At 35.5% G+C, this 21,990-nt stretch overlaps 1 protein-coding gene across 1 annotated transcript in view; it reads left to right on the top strand.

Moving 5' to 3' along the window:
* The window catches only part of Ctnna3 (catenin alpha 3), a 1,180,588-nt gene that overhangs the window by 275,234 nt on the left and 883,364 nt on the right, over positions 1-21,990 (top strand). The window contains exon 7 of the mRNA XM_090346411.1: positions 8,826-9,029. Within this exon, the coding sequence (XP_090202537.1) occupies positions 8,826-9,029 (204 nt within the window). The remainder of the gene's footprint in view (positions 1-8,825; positions 9,030-21,990) is intronic.

Raw genomic sequence — 21,990 nt, 5'->3', positions numbered from 1 at the left:
CTGTCATCACATAATACCATCTCTCCTTTTACCTCGTCAAATGTAGGATAGAATTTGCAATTAAATCAAAGCCTGCTAACTTAGGTTGATTACCAACATCTAAGCAGTTTGGACTGTGTTCACAGTCTCAGCTTCATTAGCCACAAATGACCACTTGAAGTTAAATGAATAATTTAGCAGAGAGGATCCAAAAGAGCAGAGACCAAAAGCCTCAGAGCAAAGGGAAAAAGATGGAAAGCAATGAACAGACATGAGATGCCTGCCAACACTGTCTGACTCTTCCCCAAGCCCACTGTAAGCCAATCAAGTGGCATATGTTTCCTTCTGCAGATGGAAAAGCTGCCTAGGCGAATGTATACGGTGCAGATGTGGGAATCTGCAGTGCATCTGCTGGAGGTTATATTTGTTCAGCAGTCTGCCAGTATCTATGGGTTTTGAAGAAGGATGGTTACGTCGTGGGAGGCAGATTAATCTTATTAGTTTCACATGGAAACCATGCTGTCTCTAAAAGGTGTCATAACTTCACAAATACCTTACAACTGAACCTGGTTCTTATTTTTCTCCTCCCACCACTCCCTTAGACATGTGAATGCCACGTGAGTATTACACACTGGAGGCCAGAGGCAATGTAGGAACTCTATTTGAAGACAGTGATTAACAGTCTATTTTAATCGACACTTGAGGAATTTATGGGTATGAAGATTCCTAATTTAAGTATAGGGCTTATGTTATTTGTGATATGTATGGTGTTTGTACAGTCCTTGAAGAGATGGTGGGCAGGGGAGAGGAAAGCATGTGCATGACCTTTGGACTCTGAGGAGGTAGACTGATTTGGCTTATCTACTTTGAATATCTTCGATATGATCTGTGGGTCTTGAAAGAGGAGCTTTGTTCTGAGTGGGTTTAAAGATAGGGTTAATTTCCATTGTGTGAACAGATCACAATTTGTCAGAGACTGTTTCGAGGAATTACCAGCTGGCTTCCCTTAATTTAAAAGTCTCCTTAATTTTCGGGGTTGGATACCCTACTCTTTTTGGCTCATGTGTTGCTGAGCATATTTTGAAGTTTTCCCACACTTCTTCCTGATTAGATCTTCACGTGGGGAATAGGACGTACTTCAGTTCATTTTCTGTTGCTATGACAAAGTACCTAAAACTGAGTATGGTGGTATAGGCTATTATCTCAGCACATGGAGTTGGGTGGGTAAGAAGAGGGAAAATTGAGTTTGAAGACAGCCTGGGTATAAAATAAGGGAACAAAGTAGCTATTTTGAGAAGTATTCCTGCTTGTAATAAAGCATTTCTTCTAATCACTGATTTTGACCTTCATATTTAAATTAGCTTTTTCTTTCAAAGGAAAAAGAAGAGTCCATAATGAATCATAATGGTAAACCAGTGTTTTATAATATCCTGATTGGAACAGTATGTAATGGAGTCCAAAGATGGAATTTTCATTGAAGGCATTGTGCATTGCTAAATTTCAAGTGTATAGTTAATGTTCTTATTAACATATATCACATGACATAAAATCAATATCCACTTAAAAACAGTTAAGAGATGTAAATAGTGCATTCCATGAACATTCATTTTGTTTTTAATAAAGTTATCCACCTCATTTGAAAGAGCTGTGACAGTATTGTATAAATATGGAGAGGGACATTTGGTTATCTGTGATATTGATTTATAAAGTTTAAATCACTGGCCTTTTGAAGTCTTTTGTAGTTTTATTTGGCTGAATTGCTGGGTGCCTTTGTAATTATGGCATTCTCTAAATGTTCCAGTGAATCCATTAAACATAGCAGCTAACAGTGCCTGGCACAACAGCTTTCTAGAAAACTGTTTCTCCAGTTTCTTATCACTTCCTTTCTTTAAAATTTTTTTCTCTGTCCAGCCTTTCCTTTTTTGCCTCCTTAATTTTTCTCCATGCCTTTCCTTCTTCCCCCTCCTTGCGCATCTCCCTCTTTCTCCTCCTCCCCTTCCTCTTCCCGCTTCTCCTCCTTCCTCTTTGTATTTCCCATGTTCTTGTTCTTTAATATTTAGCATGCAAAATGCAAAACAGATTGATAAAGCCCCCCTCCCAGGAATAAAGAAAAAGCCTTTGGTAAAATCACTGAGACTATAAATCAAAACACAGGAGAAGAAATAGTCTTTGCTTCATGTGTTTTTCTGTTTTTGGTTTTCCTAGCCAATTCTTGAGTGTGTTAGTACATAACTGGTAAAGCACAGAAATGGGATCAGGGATAACTTTGTAATCTGCAGATTTCTCCATAGGTACTGTTAATGTGGAAAGTACGTGAGCCAGGGACTGGCCTTTACATTCTCACACCTATGCGCTATTGGGAACAGCATAGTAATAGCTTTCTTTAATTCAAAGACAGAAAGAAAGAAAGAGAGTACTATACAATGGAGCACAGTGAATGAATCTGTGAATTAGAATGAATGTTATTTTGGGTGATTATTTCTCTATTTCCTTGCTTGGCCTGGCATCTATTACCTCTTTTCCTACTGATGCCTGGTGTCTCTATTATAGTTGCCACTCCACACTTCCTTCCTTCCTTGTCATTTAGATTTTCTAGGATTGCTGCATTTTCATACTAACTTCTGCTCATCTGGCTATCAGGGAACAGGACCCGGTAAACTCTTAATAACTGGCAACAGCCTGGAACTCTATTCTCTACTGGTACTTTCTGGTAACAGTCACAATTAAAAAAAATGTAGAAATCAGCTTTTTAAGTTAGTCAGTTGCGTTTCAAGTGTTGCATAATTACTCTATTGACTGTTATAGCTATAGAAAAATTACACCACAGAAAATGTTTTGGACCATGTTCTAGAGGTATACTGTGTGGTACACAATTTTGTCTGAACATCTTAATTACTGTGACAATATAACTTTATGTGAAATCTAAAATGATAGTACTTGTACCTTCAGACTAATATATCCTGATTATCAATTTTTATGACTAAATCAATTTTACTTCATTATTATTTTTAAAAGGAACATTTGAGTTAATTGTATATTGTCCTCTTGGAAAAGAGTAGGGTTTTGCCTTTTTTATGCCCAAACATCTTTAGTTGGTGGCAGTTTCAAAATATTCAGAATATTTTCACAATCTTCAAGCAGTGATTCTCTGGAGAATATGAAGAAAACTCGAGTGACCATGTCAAACACATCTGAGGGAAGAGTCTATTTAAAAATTGTCACTACTTTGCAGGCATGTTCCTATTCACCATTGTTCAGGATATGGTAGGTCAGCCATGACTTGGGAGTTTTGCAGTTATTAGGTTATGACTGGGCCACATTGTCTACTCCCGACCCCCTGCCCCATCTATGTTCTACTATGCACAAACTACGTATGAATCCAGATCTGGTACTTAACCTTCTATTTCTCCCAAAGGACATAATTATAGAGAGCAGTGGAACAGAGAATCAAACAGAAATAAAGCACAAATGGGATTACTTTTTTTCCATTTCCCTCCTGTGTGCTTTTTCTTTCTTTCTTTGTCAGCGAGATATTTTCTGGGAGAACTCCAGAGGTATAACAATGCATCAACTTTGGAAATGGCAGGAACTATTCAAGCATTGGTTTAAATGTTCCAGAGTTGTATTCAACCAGGCTTGAAATCAATAAAACTCATGGACAGAGAAAGCAGGACACACATAGCATTAGTGAGACAAAAATGAGAATTAGCACTATTGAAAAATATTTGAGCATAAGTTATATTTTTACTGACACATAAATGTGTCTATCTCTATTTAGTGTTTTTCTATCTATATATGTCTATATGTCTATGTAGTATCTTTTTATATCTATAGACATATATATGTGTTTATAAACACACTACATATCTTAATTTTTAAGTAGTTGTACAAAGGGATTTCAATCCAACATGTCATTTTGAATATAATGCCTCTTGATCAGTCACTCTCTATATTTTTAAATGTTTAAAAATTATTCTGTGTGAAATTATGCACACATGTAAAACTCCTATTTCTGAATTATCAATAATAAAGGCTTAACTTTTGCAACATATATTGCCCTGCAAGCAATATTTTAAGAATATATGCTAAGATCCATTCAATATCAAAACAAACCAACAGTTTCTCAGAAGTCTTGACATAGGATCTCTTTGCATAGAAGCTCTGAAAATTGAATCTTAAAGGTTTTTTTTATTGCTGTTATTCCCAGATTAACAGAAAGAACTCATGCTGCAGTGTTATGTATAGACTGCTGTGTGTGCTTTACTATGACAGAAATATGCTAAGGGAATGTGATTACCTTTGGAGAAATGCATGAATGAAATGCTTATTGTTGTTCTGGTATAACCATCTTTACAATATTCTCTGGGCTAGTTTAATGATCTGCACTCATCATTTTGAGGAAAGAAAGCATAAAGAAATCTATGTATGTCCATTAATATGTACCTATATTGAGTATCTCTTAGTTATTTTCTTTATATAATGCAAATCAACGTACAGAAAAATACAAGACATGAACATTTTAACTTTATTTTGAGCATATAACCTACACTAATTTACTAGAGTCATATAATTACTGTTGATCATGTTACTAATTTATAGCTTATTACTTACATTTAGCCTTCTTCTACATTTTTGTATCTATTTGTAAGAGGAAATGCATTCAAACATGGATTATATTAGGCAATGGAGAGCCTGCAAGCTCTCAATAGCATTTCTCGTTGGTAATCACAAGGAGAAATTTTGTTCTGTTTTTATCATTTGCTCTGAAGACTGATAATGCAGTTGCTTGAGAAACATTATTTATGCTGCCTGATTATTATTTCTGCTGCTTCTAACTTGAAGCACAGCGTGTGTTTTTGTGAAGAATGTTGGTACTTGATGATAATCATAGCTGCCTCTCTTTTGATAGGCAATTTCGTTTTGGAGAATAGGTGTAAGATTTTTAGTGTTTTGAATACAAATTGGGTCAGTCCCATCACAGGATACAGTGTGTGAATGATAAGTAGTCTTATTACATCATGTATGTTAAAATTCAGAAAACTTTCTCCAGCTGTATTGATTTATGCTTTAGTTTTAAGATTAAAAAAACCAAACATTTCTACGTGTCTTGGAAAGTATGGACAGAAGCCTTGTTCAGAATCTGAAAAATGTTGAATGCCAAGCGTTTATGGAATGGGTGACTGATTTCTGATTCCATCAGGTATTGGTCTGTTCTAGAATTTGTAGCTTCCTTTATGATGCTTGGTGGCCATATAATTCATCAGGTGTAGATTGTAGAGCCTTTGGAAACAAAAGTGACACTAACTAGTAAACTATTAGGGGCAAGCCCATCAGATATTAAACCATATGTGACATCAGTTGAAGTCCTATGGAGTTAATGTAGGGTTTTTTTTTCCCTCATTCTACAAGGGATGAAATAAAGGCTTAGTAATTAGAATCTTTGGGTGAGAAATTACTATTCTGTGTGTTTGTGCGTGGTTGCAAGTGCTCCTCTTTCCTGTCCCCCTCCTCCCCAAGTGCACCAATCCTGGGACTTGAACACAGGGCTTGGGTCATGTTCCTAAGTCTCTTTGTGCTCAAGGCTAGTTCAGTGCCATTTATGGCTTCTTCTGAATGGTTTATTGGAGATAAGAGTCTGACGAACTTTTCTTCTTCTGGCTGGCTTTGAACCACAGTCCTTAGGTCTCAGCTGCCTTACTAGCCAGGATTATATGTATGAGCCACCACCGATGCCTGGCTTCATTTTAATTTTAAATATTTGGTTAACAAATAACATATATGTTTAAAGCATACAATTATGGTGATTTGCCTTACATATACATTGTATGATTTTTTATCGCAACCAAATTAGCATTTGATTAACATTTACCACCATTTTATATGTTTCATTTTCTTCATTTCCTAATTCTCTAAAGGTTATATACTAATCAAGCATATTTGTGGTAGTGAAATCCAACATAGCAAAAAATCCTTTTAATCAAAAACTTAACATTATACTCATTTTGGTAAATTAATGAGTCATTTTTCCTATTGCTTCCAAAATAATGAGCTGGGTAACAGATAGATATCAAAAGAAAAATAAATGATCCATAATTGCTATTTTAAAGAGTAAGAACTTTTGCTTAGTGTGTACTTTCATAGGTAGTATTAAATTAAGCCATTTAAAGAAATGAAACTTTGATTACCCTCTTAATCTGGGTTCTTTTCTTACTATCATCCCCAAATAGCAATCTCCATGGTATTGATATGTTTCTTTTAAACATTTCCTAAGCTCTTATATATCTGTATGTGCTCATAGAAAAAATAAAGTATTATTGTGTGCTTGTTTGAGGTTTTAAAACATATATGATACTGTTGCTGGAAAGTCAGTGCAAGAAGAGCTCAGGAAAGACTACAAATGTAGTGAAAGTGACAGAAATATCACAGAGAAAGGAGATTTTTAAGTGTCATGTTGCCCCAGAAAGCACCTCAGTTCATCTTCCTCTATTTTGAGGGGCACAGACAGGAATGACAGGTTCAAGTAGATAAAGAATTAGGGATAGGTGTGTAGGGAGCCAATGTATGCGTAGTTTAAGAGTTCTAGTTATAGGTGTAGCCTGGTTGGTCATATCAGTTCTGAACCATCCCAGTGTCAGAAGTTGTTATGATCATCCTCACCAGAAGGGATCAGTCTCCTTCCCATGAGATGTTTCCCTGCTAGGTGCAGCCTGATCATTACAGGTGACTATCTTACTTGGGGGAGATCTATCCTCCTCGCTCTGCTGTTGCATAGGAGTAATTTCAGTCCCTTGCTATAAAGATGTTATATATTCAAGGTGATCGTAGAGTGACTGGAGAGAACCCCAAGTGGATATTGAGTGACTTTGGGTGAGTTAAAGTGTGAAGGTCTGAGAAGTAGTTGTATGAATTAAAATGAAAACTCAGATTCATTAATCAAAGAAATTATAAGCTATGCTGAAAGAGATGAAAATATAGAAGCTGTTAATAGTATGGGGACGTTTATTTGTAACTATGAAACCAGATGTCAAACCCAAGCTACTGTTCACAGGACCTGGGATCTTAGTACCTAAATTACACTGCCTCCTAAATATAGCAATGCAATAAAAAATATGGAGTTGGAATTCTTCCTTGAAAAATATATTTTTCTGTTGGAACATTAGTTGAGTGCACATTGAGCAGGATCTTGAAAAGGTGAAAATATTTTCTCTGTTTAGCAGATTAGTTCCTGAAAATATAGCATCCTATTCATTTTTCATGGAACTAATTGCTGTGGAAATATTCTGAGAAAACATTTCAATATGTAGCTATATTACATGGAAAGAGATAATTTATTTCATTTGATTCTACAAAGTTAGTGGCATTTCATGGAACACTGATGTTATTTTAAAATGTTATCTTACTGAAAGGTTGTTGAAAACGGATAGAATGTGACTAGACCATATCTGGGCATCAGATGTTAGAGCAGCTATGACCTGAGTCTAGATGGGCATAGACACAGTGCACTCTAGTAGGCTAAGCAGGCCTGGGGTTGAAATCTCAGCACTCAGGTTACTAAAGCAAAGAATCTCAAGTTTGAAGCTAGCCTGGGTGGCTTAGCCAGACCTTATTAAAATCCATAAACAAAGTGCACAAGCAACAACAGCAACAAGAAAATAACCCAAAGCAAACCAAGACATAAGGTCAAACAAGTCAAAGTCTAGAAGCTAGTTTAGTTTGAGGAATGTTCCTGTACAGCAAGAACCAGAAGAAACTTGCGCTAACTTGGTCTTATGAGCCATGATACTGAATGATAGGAAGTCACAGCCAGAGCACCTCAAAACTATTTTTTTTCCTTAAGGGAAAAAAGAAATGAAATTTCACCAATCTTTTCTATTATTGCGGTGATTGAGACACATTAACTGTTTTTGTCACATCTCCTAATTACAGTTGAGCAATTAAATCTAATTTTGTTTTTGTGAATCTTCTTAATAACAATGCCCCAATGGAGAGTTATTTTTGGCTTGACTTTTTACTGGGAAACATCAGAGTTTGCAGTAATTTAGTGATCCAAAGAGAAACATTGTGTAAGTGGTATATAAACTAGGAAGGTAGGTTTAGGTACATGAGACTTTGAACAGTGGTCAAACCCAGAGGGTTATGGTCTCACCAAAAAGATTAAGTCTTTATCCCATTTATTAATTGGGTTGTTGTTCCATTGAGAATTTGTTTTTGAGACTTCTCAGTAGAAGAATGGAGTTTACATTTTAATTAACTAAAATCTAGAATCATCTTTGGTAAGTTAGTGGTAGAATTAGAATTTACGGCTTATACTGAGACACAATGAAATGATAACCAATTGCTTATTCTGAGATCAGAATACTTGTCCTAGCTCACAATAGATTTGCTCTTTGACCTTGATTTAAGGCAGTCTCCCAGTCTCACTCATCAGCTGAAACAGGTGGCTAATTATATTGTGGCTGCACACTTTCTTATAGTATTGGCAAGATGAGATGATATACTTGGAGATATACTACTACAGAAGTGTTGCTAAGGTGAATAATAATGTGCTGTTTATAGTTTTAAGTATGTATTTATTATGGTTTTATGAGAAAAGTGACATTACTATCATTTTTACAGGTTAAAGGAATGTGAGGCTCAGGGAGCTTAAGATATCTTGCTGAATGAGAAGAGCATGATTTTAACTCAGAACCAAGAGTAGAATGATCATTGCTGCATAGCCTTATATTTGAATTGGGCCATTCTCTTGTTATTACATCTGAGCTCTAAGTGTGAAAACAAGATACTTGTTTTCCATAAAAATGGGACAGCACGGAATACTAACCATCCAAATGTGTCTTGTCTTTTAGAACTTAATTGTCCTAAATCCACTCACAGTGACGGAGGAGGAAATCAGGCCATCACTAGAAAAACGCCTTGAAGCCATTATCAGTGGGGCTGCTTTGCTGGCAGACTCTTCCTGCACACGGGACTTCCACCGGGAGCGAATCATTGCAGAGTGCAATGCCATTCGCCAGGCTCTTCAGGATCTGCTTTCTGAGTACATGAATAACGTAAGTGATCAGTTTGACCTACTATCCTCTTTCCCATTTGTCCTCACTTGTTCTATGAATATGTGTTGAAGTGCTTTTTGGTGCTCCACAAAATATGATCAATTACAAATGGGAAGGTGAGTTTTCATGAATGGATTGGGTTGTCCTAGTGAATAATAACTTCGAGTTTTCTAGAGATGTCATCAGAACTAGAGAAGTATTTACATAGTTTGTTTTATTTCTGAAAGTATCTAGATATGAGTTGAAAAAGAGGACTGGAGAAAGGAAGTTAGGGTTGTTCATTAGTTGAAAGGATAAAGAGAAGATATAGAGAGTAGCACAAAGCTCAGTACCAGATAGAATCCAGTGTAACAGAGCTCCAGTACAAAGCCCTGACAGTTTGGATAATATGTTTGTTTGTTTGTTTGTTTTTTAATATTATCTGTAAGTAGTTGTAAAAAGGAATTGGTATTTTACAAAGCAGTGTATGCATACAGTGCATCTTGATCAACATTCTCACACATCCCTCCCAACCTGCCATTTCCCTCACTTTTCTTAATTTTGTAAGATATACATTGATCCCTTGATCGCATTCTATTCCTTTCTCCTCTTGATTGGTCTGTTTCTCTCTCTGCTCCCCATTAGAACTTTGTTTCCTGGTGTTAATTTTGTTGAACTTTGACAAAGCTCCAACAGTTTGGACAGCTTTTGACCATTTTCAAATGTGCTGTACCCGTTACCATTTAGGCATTTCTTAGAAATGTTGACAATGTTTACTGAATTTTGGGAAAATGTTTGCTTTATATATATAATTTATAAACTGTACATTAACTATTGTTCCCATCTTGACATTTATAAAATGAACAAAAATCATTAATACAATAAAGAAATCTTGAAAATATTGCTAGCTCTACAATAGATGATTCTCTATGCCTTTTTTATGTTTATAATTTTTTATTGTAATTAATAGAGGGGTTAGAGTTATATTTGCCAGATAGAAGGTGTATTACTTCACACACATTGATACCCCTTCTCATGTTTTTGTTCCCATTTTCCTTCCCCCACCCCTTCCCAGCATCTTATTTCCCCCCTTCACTTTCCTATTTCAAATAAACTAATAGATGTATATATAATATACCAGATTACAAGGTCAAATACTGTAACAGTATGAGAACAACCAAGGGACAATAAAAGAGATGAGGAATAACATAGTACATTAAGAACAACATTCACTCATTATATAGGTCAGGTTTCCATATCCTGGAGGTCCTTTCATTTAGCTTCATCCTATATGGCTTTATATATCTAGCTTTTGAGCTATTGTAATCTTCTGCTAGGAGAGTCCAAGGTTTGTACTAATTATGACAAATAAGGGAAACCATTGAGCCTATGTTCCTTTGGGTTTGGCTTACTTCACTTAATATTTTTTCCCAAGTCTTTGTATTTCCTTACAAATGGAGTGATGTCATTCTTTCTGATAGCTGCATAGAATTCCATTGTGTATAAGTACCACATCCTTTTGATCCTACATCTACTGTGGGGCATCTGGGTTGGTTCTTTGCTATGGTAAATAGTGCTGCAATGAACATCGTTGTGCTAGAGGATTTAGTATGTCCTTGTTTCTGGGTGATTGGGTAAATGCCAAGGAGTGGAATTGCTGGGTCATAGGGGAGCCCTCTATGGCTTTTGACTTCTATGGATTCAGTTATTCAGGGTCAATTAGCTGAAAATATTAAATAGAAAACTCCACAATAATTCACTAGTTTTCAGCTAACTGTTGTTACAATATATTTTAATAATTCTATTAGTGGTGGTTATCTTTACTGTACCTGCTATAAATTAAACTATTGTACACACACATACACAAGCATCATATATCTAGAGTACATCTAGTATTTCATTTTGTACTATTTCATTGGAGATCTTGAAATGTAGTATTTGTGGATAAATAGAGAAGGGAGTATTTTGTATTAATCATGAAATCTCCTTAGGTAATAGAACTGTAGAGCTGTATTTAGAATATTTATTCATTTGACTTAAAAGTTGAATAATTCAAGATTTATGAATGTATGTTTTGATAAATAGTCATAATATATAAAGCTTTTTGTCATGAAATTAAAGATTTATTCAGTGTAAGTACATTATGTAGGTAATAGAAATATGCTAAAATTAGTTAATGAGTTTTGAGGACCCTTCAACACATTTCATGTATCTCCATACTCAATATTTGAAATTTTGGCTCCAGACAAAAATCTATTGCCTCTCAAGAAATTGAAGTTGTAAAGCAGATTTTAGTAACAAGAAGAATATTGGTAATGTCATATTCTGCTAGAATGGTTGAAGCTAGAATAAGAATCTCAAGTGATACTATTGTGCTAAAATGCCTTTCCCCTGATCTCTAAGCTATGAAAAGATTATTTTAGTATTTAAAAATTAAAATACGGTAAAGTTGCATATTTGTTCAATTATTAATTATAGAATTAGAGCAGAATTCATTTTTTCTATATAGACACATACACATTATGCACATGTAAGTAGGGACAGTTATGTGATTTGTGGGTCCTAGTACCAAGTTTTCCTTCCACTAACTCTTTGGTGATCTGTGAACAGTTTTCACTGCTATTGAATTTTAGGTTTCTTAGAGCATAGGTGTTCCTATGGGATGAGCACAGACCAACACAGGCCATTTTATCCCATCCTCATGACCTTGACCTACTGTAATGACTACCAAGGTCTTCCTCAAGAGAAGTGGGCAGCTGTAATTACCAGGAAGCCATATAACGAATGATTGTTGTCCTTAAGTATCTCTCATCTCTTTTGCTGTCCCTTGGTTATCTCATATTGTTACAGTATCTCACTTTGTTACCTGATATATCGGATATATTTGTATTTGGTTATTTGAAATTGGATAGGGAAGGGGAGAAAACAAGATGAGGAGTGGGAGTGGGGGGAGGGAAATGGGGACCAAGACATGTGAAAGGGTATCAATGTATGTGAATTAATGCACCTTCTGTCTGGCAAATATCATGTAACCCTTCTATTAATTACAATAAAAAATATGAAAAAAAGAATGGGGGGTGGGGGAGGGAAATAGGGACCATGTCATGAGAAAGGGTATCAATGTTTGTGAAATAGTACACCTTCTATCTGGTGAATATAATGTAACCCTTCTATTAATTACAATAAAAAATAAATTTAAAAAAAAAAACAAGTTGAATAACCAGTTCCAGAAGCAGGACTGGGTGTGAGCTTCTATGTGGCTTTCCTTGCCCCATTGGATTACATGTATTCAAAGGTTAAAAATTACTGAGATTTCAAGACAGTGATAGCAGATCATTAAAACCCCCAAAAGGACCCCTTTTTGGCAAATAGGTATCTGCTAACTGAAGCCTTCTGAATTTGGCTCTATCTATAATGAGAATATATAACATAGAAAGAGTGATGATTTTATGACCCTCTCCAACTATGAATTGAAAACTAAGCACATTAATAGCAAAGTTGGGGAAGAACTGCATTGTTATCTGATGTCTCCCTGGAAGGATTTGTTTCTAGCCATTTCCAGCCTCTACAGGACACACTCATTGCTTTTCTTGTGACTATCTTCATTCTCGGAGGTAGCAATGTGGCATTTTGCTAACCCCACTTCTGTCCTGAAATGTCTTTCTGTACCACACCTGGGAAAAGGCTCGAATAGGACCAAGTACAGCCAACTCAGATTGTTCTGAATAATTATCTCAATACCTTTAAATTGATTCCATCTGTAATGTCCCTTTGGCCATGTAAGGTAACATTTATAGGTTCTAGAATTAGGATAGAGACATTTCTGGAGGCTTCATCACATATATCAATATCAGCCTTCCCTACTCTTTTTCTGTGGAATCATCATTTCATGCATTTCAGATCCTTTATAGTCAATAGAGTTTACACTCTAAAAATCTATGCAGGCAAATTGCAAGTCTGCTTTGTTCACTGTGTTATCCTAAGTCCCAAGCATATTATATATGCCATATCATAAAAACAGCCTTTTGACATTAATTGAAAAGAATTTGAAATATCAACTAAATTATCAACTAAACTCTGTTAGAAAAGGTCCTATTTTGAAGTGTAAATCTCTTCTGAAAACCTATGTGAATATTCAGAAAGATCACAATTTCTTCATTTTTATCTACATTTGATCATATTCCAGAATAGAATTTTTATTCACAGAAGATACATCTCAGAGCATAGTCAGAATCAGAAAATACAGCTATAGCTTTAAAAATTTATGAATGTGTATACCTAACCTGCTGATTTTGTTAAACCTCTATATTTTCATAGGTCTGTAGTCTATTTTATTTGTTAAATAAGGTTATGGAAGAATTTCTCCATGGATGGGACAGAACAAAGAGGCCCTTTGAAGACAGATGGGTTCTAGAGAAATAAGCTTTCTTTCCAAGGTGGTAAAAAATAGAATTGGGGTTAGATAGACATCATATTTGAGTTTTAGGATATCAGCAGTCATGTGTATTTTTCTGGAACTGTATTGAAATCATATTGGTGTTGTGTCAGATGTGTTGCTAGACAGGATTTTCAGGTGGTGTCTGGCGCTAGCAGATGATTTTTTTTCCCAGATGATTCTTTATTGAGAATTTTAGAACATTGGCTGCTAGAATAAACAAGTCAGGCTGAGTTCATTCAGGGACTAATTTACATTTCTGGACCTCTAATCTGCCTGCTATTTCCCTCTTATTATCTATTGAGAGTACACTTTTGATTTTTCACTACGTACATATTTAGTGAGTAAACAGTCACAGGGACTGGCTTCTGTTACTCAGAAATCTATTGATTTGTGTGCTTTGAGTTTAATGCATTCCCTATCTAAGAGAATTCTAAGGTTTCAAGAAACCCTAAAGAGATTTATGGGATTTCCTTCCTTATAGGACCCTTTTCGTAAATATTCAAGTTGGAAATAATTTCAGTCTCAGTTAATTTCTCCTGATGGTTAAGGTAAACCAACTGAAAGTACACGGCTAATGATTCGAATTACTGGAGAGATCAGAATTAAAATTCTAAGATAACATTGAGTCAGATTTATTGAACTTATAATGTGACACGTTAAATTGAAACCCCTTAAAGATAACACTAAAAATAATGAAAATTCTAAAGTGTAAGCATAGCATCAACCTGTTTTATATCTTAGTTTATCTCCAGAGAGAGAGAGGGAGAGTATTTGAATTGTCCATCAGCTCCAGTGTACCATGTTAGATTTTTTAAAAATGTATTTACCTTCTTAAACTTGTCCATCATAGCACAGTAAGTGAACAGTCGATTCTGTTAGAGAGCCAAGCTGTTCAGGTGATTACACATCTGGATTTCTAACCTCAGCTAACTTCAGAGAAGTAAATTACCTTCTAGCCCTGTGCTGGTCAAGCAAACCTGTCCTCTGACGCTGTGTGGAAGGCTAAGGTTAGAAGGATGAATGTACTAGGCCAGTGTCTGTGTTTGTGACCTCAATGAAGACATCAAGTACTGGGAGTGCAAGAAGAGCATCAGAAGTGATAATTCAACAACTGGGTGTATTCTTGTGGGAGCTCTGGAGCTGGTAGCCCTTCAGAAATGTTCCAAACTAACATAAGGAAATGGTGAGTAAATTTCTGTGATCTCTGTGTCCCTGCAAGTGCCAATCATTGGCTCGGGGAATGGGTTTCAGTCATCCTTAGGAGCCAGGTGACCTTGGGTGAGGCAGTTGCTTGCAACTTTTGGCATATTCAATCTTGAAAACATTCCATCTCAGAGAGGTGTGGGACATAAAGGGTGTAGAGCCATGGTGGTATTCTAGTCAGATGGACCCAGCTGTTTGCACTTTGCCGATGCTGTATTAGATGTCCAGCTCATTTAACAACTCTCCATGTACTGGAACTACAGCCAAGCCTTTACTGTAGCTGCACAGAGATTTGTTGTGTGAAATCCCACCTAACCCTAGTCAGACATCAGAACCATGAGAGACAATAACAAGTTGTTGCTCTTAATCACTAGGTTTTAAGATTACTTCTTACACATGAGTAGATAATCAGAGTACTACAGATTTTGATAGGTAAAACCTTTGAGAAAATTATAAAGGATCAGAACCATCCAAATAATAAATGTAAGGAATAGCTTAGAAGATACAGAGGATGAATTAGACTCTCCTGTAAACATGTCAAGAATTACCAATAACAACTTTAAAGCACAACATAAAACACACTAGTAAGCAGTTTATTGAAAAAATGGTTAATAAATTCTGTTACACATAATAGATTAGGTTAATACCTACAAATCTCTTATACCTTTGGTAAAAATAAAGCTTCTGTAGGTATTATTCAAACAGACTTTAATTATTAGGATCAAGAGTATAATGTCTAGTGCGAAAACAAAACTAAAACCTAGATAAACTACCGCAAGCAGCATTATATTCTAATAAGTTTGTGTATTGGGTGCATTTACAGTTGTAAATGATGGCTGTAATTGCAAGAAAGAAGTAGCCTTAAACTTTTTTCAGATGATACACAATTGATATTCCCAAAAGACACAAGGATTCCCCCTGCTATCTTCAGTGGTACTCAGTCAGAATCATTGAATACTGAGTGATTATGTAATTTATGCTGCAGAATAGGCATAGGCATTTAGCCTCTTAATGGTTACTAATTCTCCTTCCCTTCTTTGCAATTTTATACATAGCATCAGGGGTTCAGAAAACAGGAATATGCAAAAAAGATGACAGAGTTAGCAGGACTCTAAGTACAGTAATTGGTCTACAACTGAGATGAGAAAAAAATAATTCTTTTGTTTGGTGCATAGCAGAGATTCTGTCAATGCTATTTGTGATAATTATGCTGTCTTTTGTGAAAACAGAAGCTCTTCCCAATTTTACAACTCCTTCAGAATTACTGGATGTTCATTTTATCTAGTTTCTGACTTTTATGTAAAACTTAGAAGCTGTAAAATCTTGTAGAACTAATTGAGTCTACTTGATGACTACATTTATATTCAGCTGTTTATCTTCCATGGGAAAGCCTTTCAGGTCTTTTTCATTTTTCTGGATTATTTTAGTGTCCTAGCAGTGCCTCTAAAAGACTAGAAACTATGAATTTAAAAAAACTTCATTTTGGAATAATTACAGATTCAAAAGAAATTTAAACCACAAAGATATTCTATGTACCCTTTGTTCAGTTTCCCACTTTGGATGTATTTTATGTAACTATGTTACAATACCAAGATCAAGAGCATAATTCTATCATATGTGTACATCCATGTAACTGCCACCATGTGTTGGAAAACAGTACCATAGTACAAAAAGTTGTCACAGTGGCAAGATAAAACTTATGGAACCTTGATGACTCCTGCCTGTAATCCTAGTTATTTAGGAGGCAGAGATTTGAGGATTATTGTTCGAGGCCAGCCTGGTAGGACAGTTCATGAGATTCTTAATCACTGAAATGCCAGAAGTGGATTTGTTTCTTTATTTGTAGAGTCCTAGACCTAAGCAAAAAAAATCTAGAGAGCATCCAGATCCCTGAGTTCAAGCCCCAAAACAATGGGAACTAAAACACAAAATAACCACAACAGAAATACTATTATGGAAGATTTACCAATGAGAATTTATAAGGTCTCTATTGGTTGGATATAGTTTGTTATGAGTTCTTGACTTTGCCTTTTTTCTTCTTTTATCTATGAGCTAGAGAAAATACATAGTAGTATAATAAGTAATGACTATCATTTGACCAGTAATAAAACTGGCTGGTTAAAGTAGCAGAGAATTTTAGAAGAATTAGTCATCATAATTGAATAGTTCATGACAGGCTGAGATAAAAGAGCTGGCAACAAAATTGTATCTGCTACATTAGGAAAATAGACCTTCAAAGTTCAAAGACAGTCTAGTAGGATAGACAGCATCAGAAGTTAAGAACACTTCAAAATAAATTCTTATCATGTAATTATAAATGTCTTAGAGGATATGTTGTAATAATCAAAGGGGCTAGAATTTTAACCCAGTTTTAAACTACCTCATTTTCAAACCAAAAGTATAACAAAAAATGAGAAGAAAATTAGTCAAAAATGTACTAAAAAATTTGGCATAGATCATTGTAAGTCTTAAGTAGAGCGTAAAAATGTAACCCCTCTGTTATCTGAGACTAATCTGACTTCTGTAATCTAGAAAATTTTAACTAGAGCCCTCCATGGTTTTGCTGGTATAATACCATAGCTTTCTTCAGGATGTCTTGTGATTTCCCAGAAGGTGTGTCTTCTTGGTCATTTTAATTTTTATGTTATTGCTTCTGGCTGCATTGTCCTTTTTGAATTTCATTAATTGGAGTACAAATTCCACTCCACACCACCAATTCCTGGTTCTTTTTCATTTTCTTCTTTCACATTCCATTTAGATTGTCATACATTTAATTGTCCTTCCTTTGATTTGGCTGTTCTGTCTTGTGTTGTTTTTTGTTTCCTTTGCTGCAAACTATTTTACTCTATCTTAAAATATACATAGTTTGTAGTCTAATAGCACTTGTTGCATAAAAACCAATGTTTGGCCTAGTGGTAGAGTGCTTGCCTAGCATGCATGAAGGCCTGGGTTCGGATTCCTGGTACCACAAGTGGTAGAGCTCTGGCTTTGAGAAAGGACAGTGATCAGGCACTGAGTTCAAGTCCCAAGACTGGCAAAAAAACCCCCAAAACCCAAAACAGCAACAACGTTGTGGTAACACATAGGAATAAAGACACCAAATCAGAAGGCACTCGTCAAAGCAAGGTTACCTCTGCAGAAAGGTGCTCCATCAGCTAAGAATCTGGCAAGAAGGCACACAGAACAGGCTGGCTGCTCTCTTCTTTATCCCTCACCCAGCAGGCCCTACATTTTGCTTCTTTGGCTGAGCTGAGGTTCACAATCTGCAAAAGGATGTGGCTCAATTAGCAGGATATAACTAAAATTCAAGCGCTTTTAACAGGGGGCCTTAAAGTACAACAGAAAAAGGATGTAACTAAAACATAATTTCTAAGAACCAAGTCACCTGGACAAAGGTAGCAAACTATTTTGATAGAAAAGTCACTTTTCTCAGGTAGCTTGGAACCATAATCCTCGGATTTCAGCCTCCTGAGTAGCTAGAACTATAGGTGTGAGTCACTAGTATGCATATTGTTCTTAAAAATCTTCCTTAAAGTTTGTAGTTAAGTCAATGACTGACTTGAGCTTCGTTCTTTATTGTAATGCACAGTTGTCTTAATTAAAAATGAATGAAAGTGGCCCAGGAGTTTGGCCTCGTGGTAGAGTGCTTGCCTAGCATGCATGAACGCCCGGGTTTGATTCCTCAGTACCACATACATAGAAAAAAGCCAGAAGCGGTGCTGAGGCTCAAGTGGTAGAGCTCTAACCTTGAGAAAGTCTGAGGACAGTGCTCAGGCCCTGAGTTCAAGCTCAAGACTGGCAAAAAAAATGAATGAAATTCACTTTGTAATTAATACTGGGAATATAATAATGAATATTTCAAAATCTTGAGCATATAGTCTGGTGGTTATACAGACATGGAATATTAGTCCTTCAGTTTAACACATAATTGTAAAAGTTGTGTAGAAATGAAAAAGAGTGTGCAGGATGCTGAAAAATTGGGTCACTTATGAATCTAAATAGGAAGAGGCAATACAGAAAGCTTTTTTTTTTCTAATGCCCCAAAGGATAAATGGATATTAGATAGATGAAGAGGAGAAAGAAAAACATTCCAGGGAAACATGATAGTCTCTGCTTGAAGTGTACAAAATTTCAATGACTAGCCATGGCTGCAAAAAAATAAAAAAATCCAGAGTGGCTTCAGCACAGAGACGAAACGGACAAATAATATGAGATGAGACTGGAAGGCAGGCTGGGTGGGATTCATGGCTGGTGGTATTGTTGAAGGATGCAGCAAATACAGATTTGGGTGGAGCCAAGAGTAAGGGGACTGTGGAGAACTTTGGAAGCTAGTTTTTATGCTACCACTAATAAAAAGCTAGTACAAAATGCCTTGTATGGGTGTTTATGGAAGCTATAAATTTTTGTATTTTCTTTTTGAAATCTCCAAACATTTGGGGGTTTCTTTTTTCTCTCATAGTAACTCAAAAGCCAAGCTTTTACTGTTACTTGATTCCTAATCCAATGAGAAATACAGCCCTCCCATGTTCACCACACTTAACCACTCCTGTAATGGTGGCTGAATTGTGAGATGTTAACCATTTACTTTCTGAGTTATGAATGAATTCTAGTTTAAATTCAAAATGTTCATTATTTCATCTCTATGGAAAATATCACAATATTTCAGAAACATTTCAGTTCTGTAATTTGAATAAAGGAATAATAACTCTCCCTGACAAAATTGTGATGATGATAAGACATAAAGTATTTAAAATGAGATCCTTAGGTGATTTTTAATGCATAGCTGGATTTGAAAATTGCTAAGAAAGCATTAATATAGTGTCGTATTTATGGCAATTTTTATCATAAATGTTAGTTCCATTCTCCTCCTTTTGTATGCTTATTGCCTTGCATATGTGAAAAAATTCAGATTATTGCTGAAAAACTAAGACATAAACAATATACATAATCAGTGGGAGGTCAGGGAAGGGAAAATGATTCTTTTGTCAAAGTAGAGTGAAAGGAAGCTACTTTGCAGATAATTAGACTTTAGACTTAAGTATGAAAATTTAGTTGGCCATATTAAGTATCAACAGAGATTTAATTAAAAACATGTAAATATGATAGTAGGAAGTACAGACCAATATTGACATTAATAAAAATATTGACATTAATTACTCATTTGCTGTTGTCTAAGTTTTATCATAAAGCCTTTAAAGATATTTGTTTTTTTTAACTTGACATCTTTATGTACATCTTATCTATTATGAAAATATCCACATTTATAGTCAGTATGACACTAAAAGTAACATGCATTACCAGTCTTATTTTATTTTTTAATTTTTTTTCTATTTTTTATTGTAATTAGTAAAAGGGTTACATGATATTTGCCAGATACAAGGTGCATTAATTCACATACATTGATACCCTTTCACATGTCTTGGTACCCATTTCTCTCCCCCCCATACCCCCCACCCGTCTTGGTTTCCCCCCCTTCCCTATCAAATTTCAAATATCCAAATACAAATAAATTCAATATATCAGATAACAAAGTGAGATACTATACCAATATGAGATAACCAAGGGACAGCAAAGGAGATGAGAGACAACATAGTACATTAAGGACAACAATCATTCATTATATGGCTTTTGTTTCAATATCCTGGAGGTCCTTTCAATTAGCTTCACATTATATGGTCTTATGTATCCAGATTTTGCTCTATTGCAGATCTCTGCTAGTAGAGCCCAAGGTTTCTACAATGACAAATGAGGGAAACCATTGAGCCTAAGTTCCTTTGAGTCTGGCTTACTTCACTTAGTATGATTTTTTCTAAGTCTTTCCATTTCCTAACAAATGGGGCGATGTCGTTCTTTCTGACAGCAGCATAGAATTCCATTGTGTACAAATACCACAACTTGTTGATCCACTCATCAACTGAGGGACATCTGGGTTGGTTCCATATCTTTGCTATGGTGAATAGTGCTGCAGTGAACATTGTTGTGCTGGTGGATTTGACAGGGTTTTGTGATGTAGCCCAGAATGACCTCAAATTGGGCTGTAACTGATTTATTATTATTAAATTTTTTACCAAGCTTGTGTTATCTTCTAATAGAAAATGCTCTTAATATTTTAATTTTTTTTTGCCAACCCTGGAGCTTGAACTCAGGGCCTAGGTTCTGTCCCGGAGCCACTCTGTGTTCAAGGTTAATCCTCTACCACTTGTGAAAATGCTCATAATCTCTGGGTTAGTTTTTATTCCCTCTTATTCATGTAAATTTCTTTTTTCTTTTTTGATAGTATTGGGTTTTGGCCTCAGGGCCTTGTGCTTCCTGCATATACAATCTTTCCAGGTCTTCACATTTCTCAAATATAATTAACAGTTTTCTAAGCATGAATTTTTATTAGGTGTGAATTATGGAAAGGATTGATTTTCACTTGAGTTCTGCTTTGTACAATGCCACAGTTCTCTATAAACTGGACTGCAGTGGTAGAGACAGAATCTTAGATGCTTGATGCATTCGCCTTGGGTTATTTGCAGACTGCAGATAATGCAACATACTACTCATGGTAAGGCAATGTGATCACAGCACTATACCACATGTTGGTATTTTAGATAACACAGACCCCAGATCCCAGAAGCTCATACTGTCTGGTGATGTCATTGCCATTTCAGTTCTTATAAGAACACTCCATGGAGTTCCCACAACAATGAAATCACCCAAGTATATATTTTTCAGAATGAGAAATGACTTTGGTTATTATCTACAGTGGAAGGAGAATGATGAGCTTAGCTGAAGAAGATGAAGAAGTTTGTCTTATGACTGATAAAATAAATCTGTTCTTTTGTGTCTAAACTGCCTTAAACTGAACTGATAACATTTTAAAAGCTTTCCTGTAAGATATTGGTATGGTATTACTAACTCCCTATTGCTTTCTGAAACAGTGAAAGAATAAAATATATTACTTCACTTTTTTTGCTCATTGACAAATCATACTGTATAATTTTTAAAATTTCATAACATTGGTGTTTATTGCATGATGTTGCAACACATGTATATATATTGTGTGATAGTCACACTGGCAATAGAATTTCATCCCTTTTATGGCCAAATAGTCTTCCATTGTATGTGCCTGTCACATTTTCTTTATCCATTCACCAGTTGATAGACACCTCAACTGATTCCATTCCTTGGCTACTGTGAATGGTATTGCTATGTATAAATACAGGAGCTCAGATATCTCTCTGATTTTATTTGTTTCAAATATATACTCAGTAGTGCAGTGCTGATGCATAAGCTAATTTAGTTTTAAGATTTTAGGGAATTTCTGTACTATTTTTCATAGTGAGTATCTTGATGGGC

The sequence above is a fragment of the Megascapheus bottae genome, chromosome 15 (assembly GCF_031878675.1).
Source record: "Megascapheus bottae isolate mThoBot1 chromosome 15, mThoBot2.hap1, whole genome shotgun sequence".
NCBI classification, from domain to species: Eukaryota; Metazoa; Chordata; class Mammalia; order Rodentia; family Geomyidae; genus Megascapheus; species Megascapheus bottae.
This window is presented reverse-complemented; position numbering and strand designations above follow the sequence as displayed.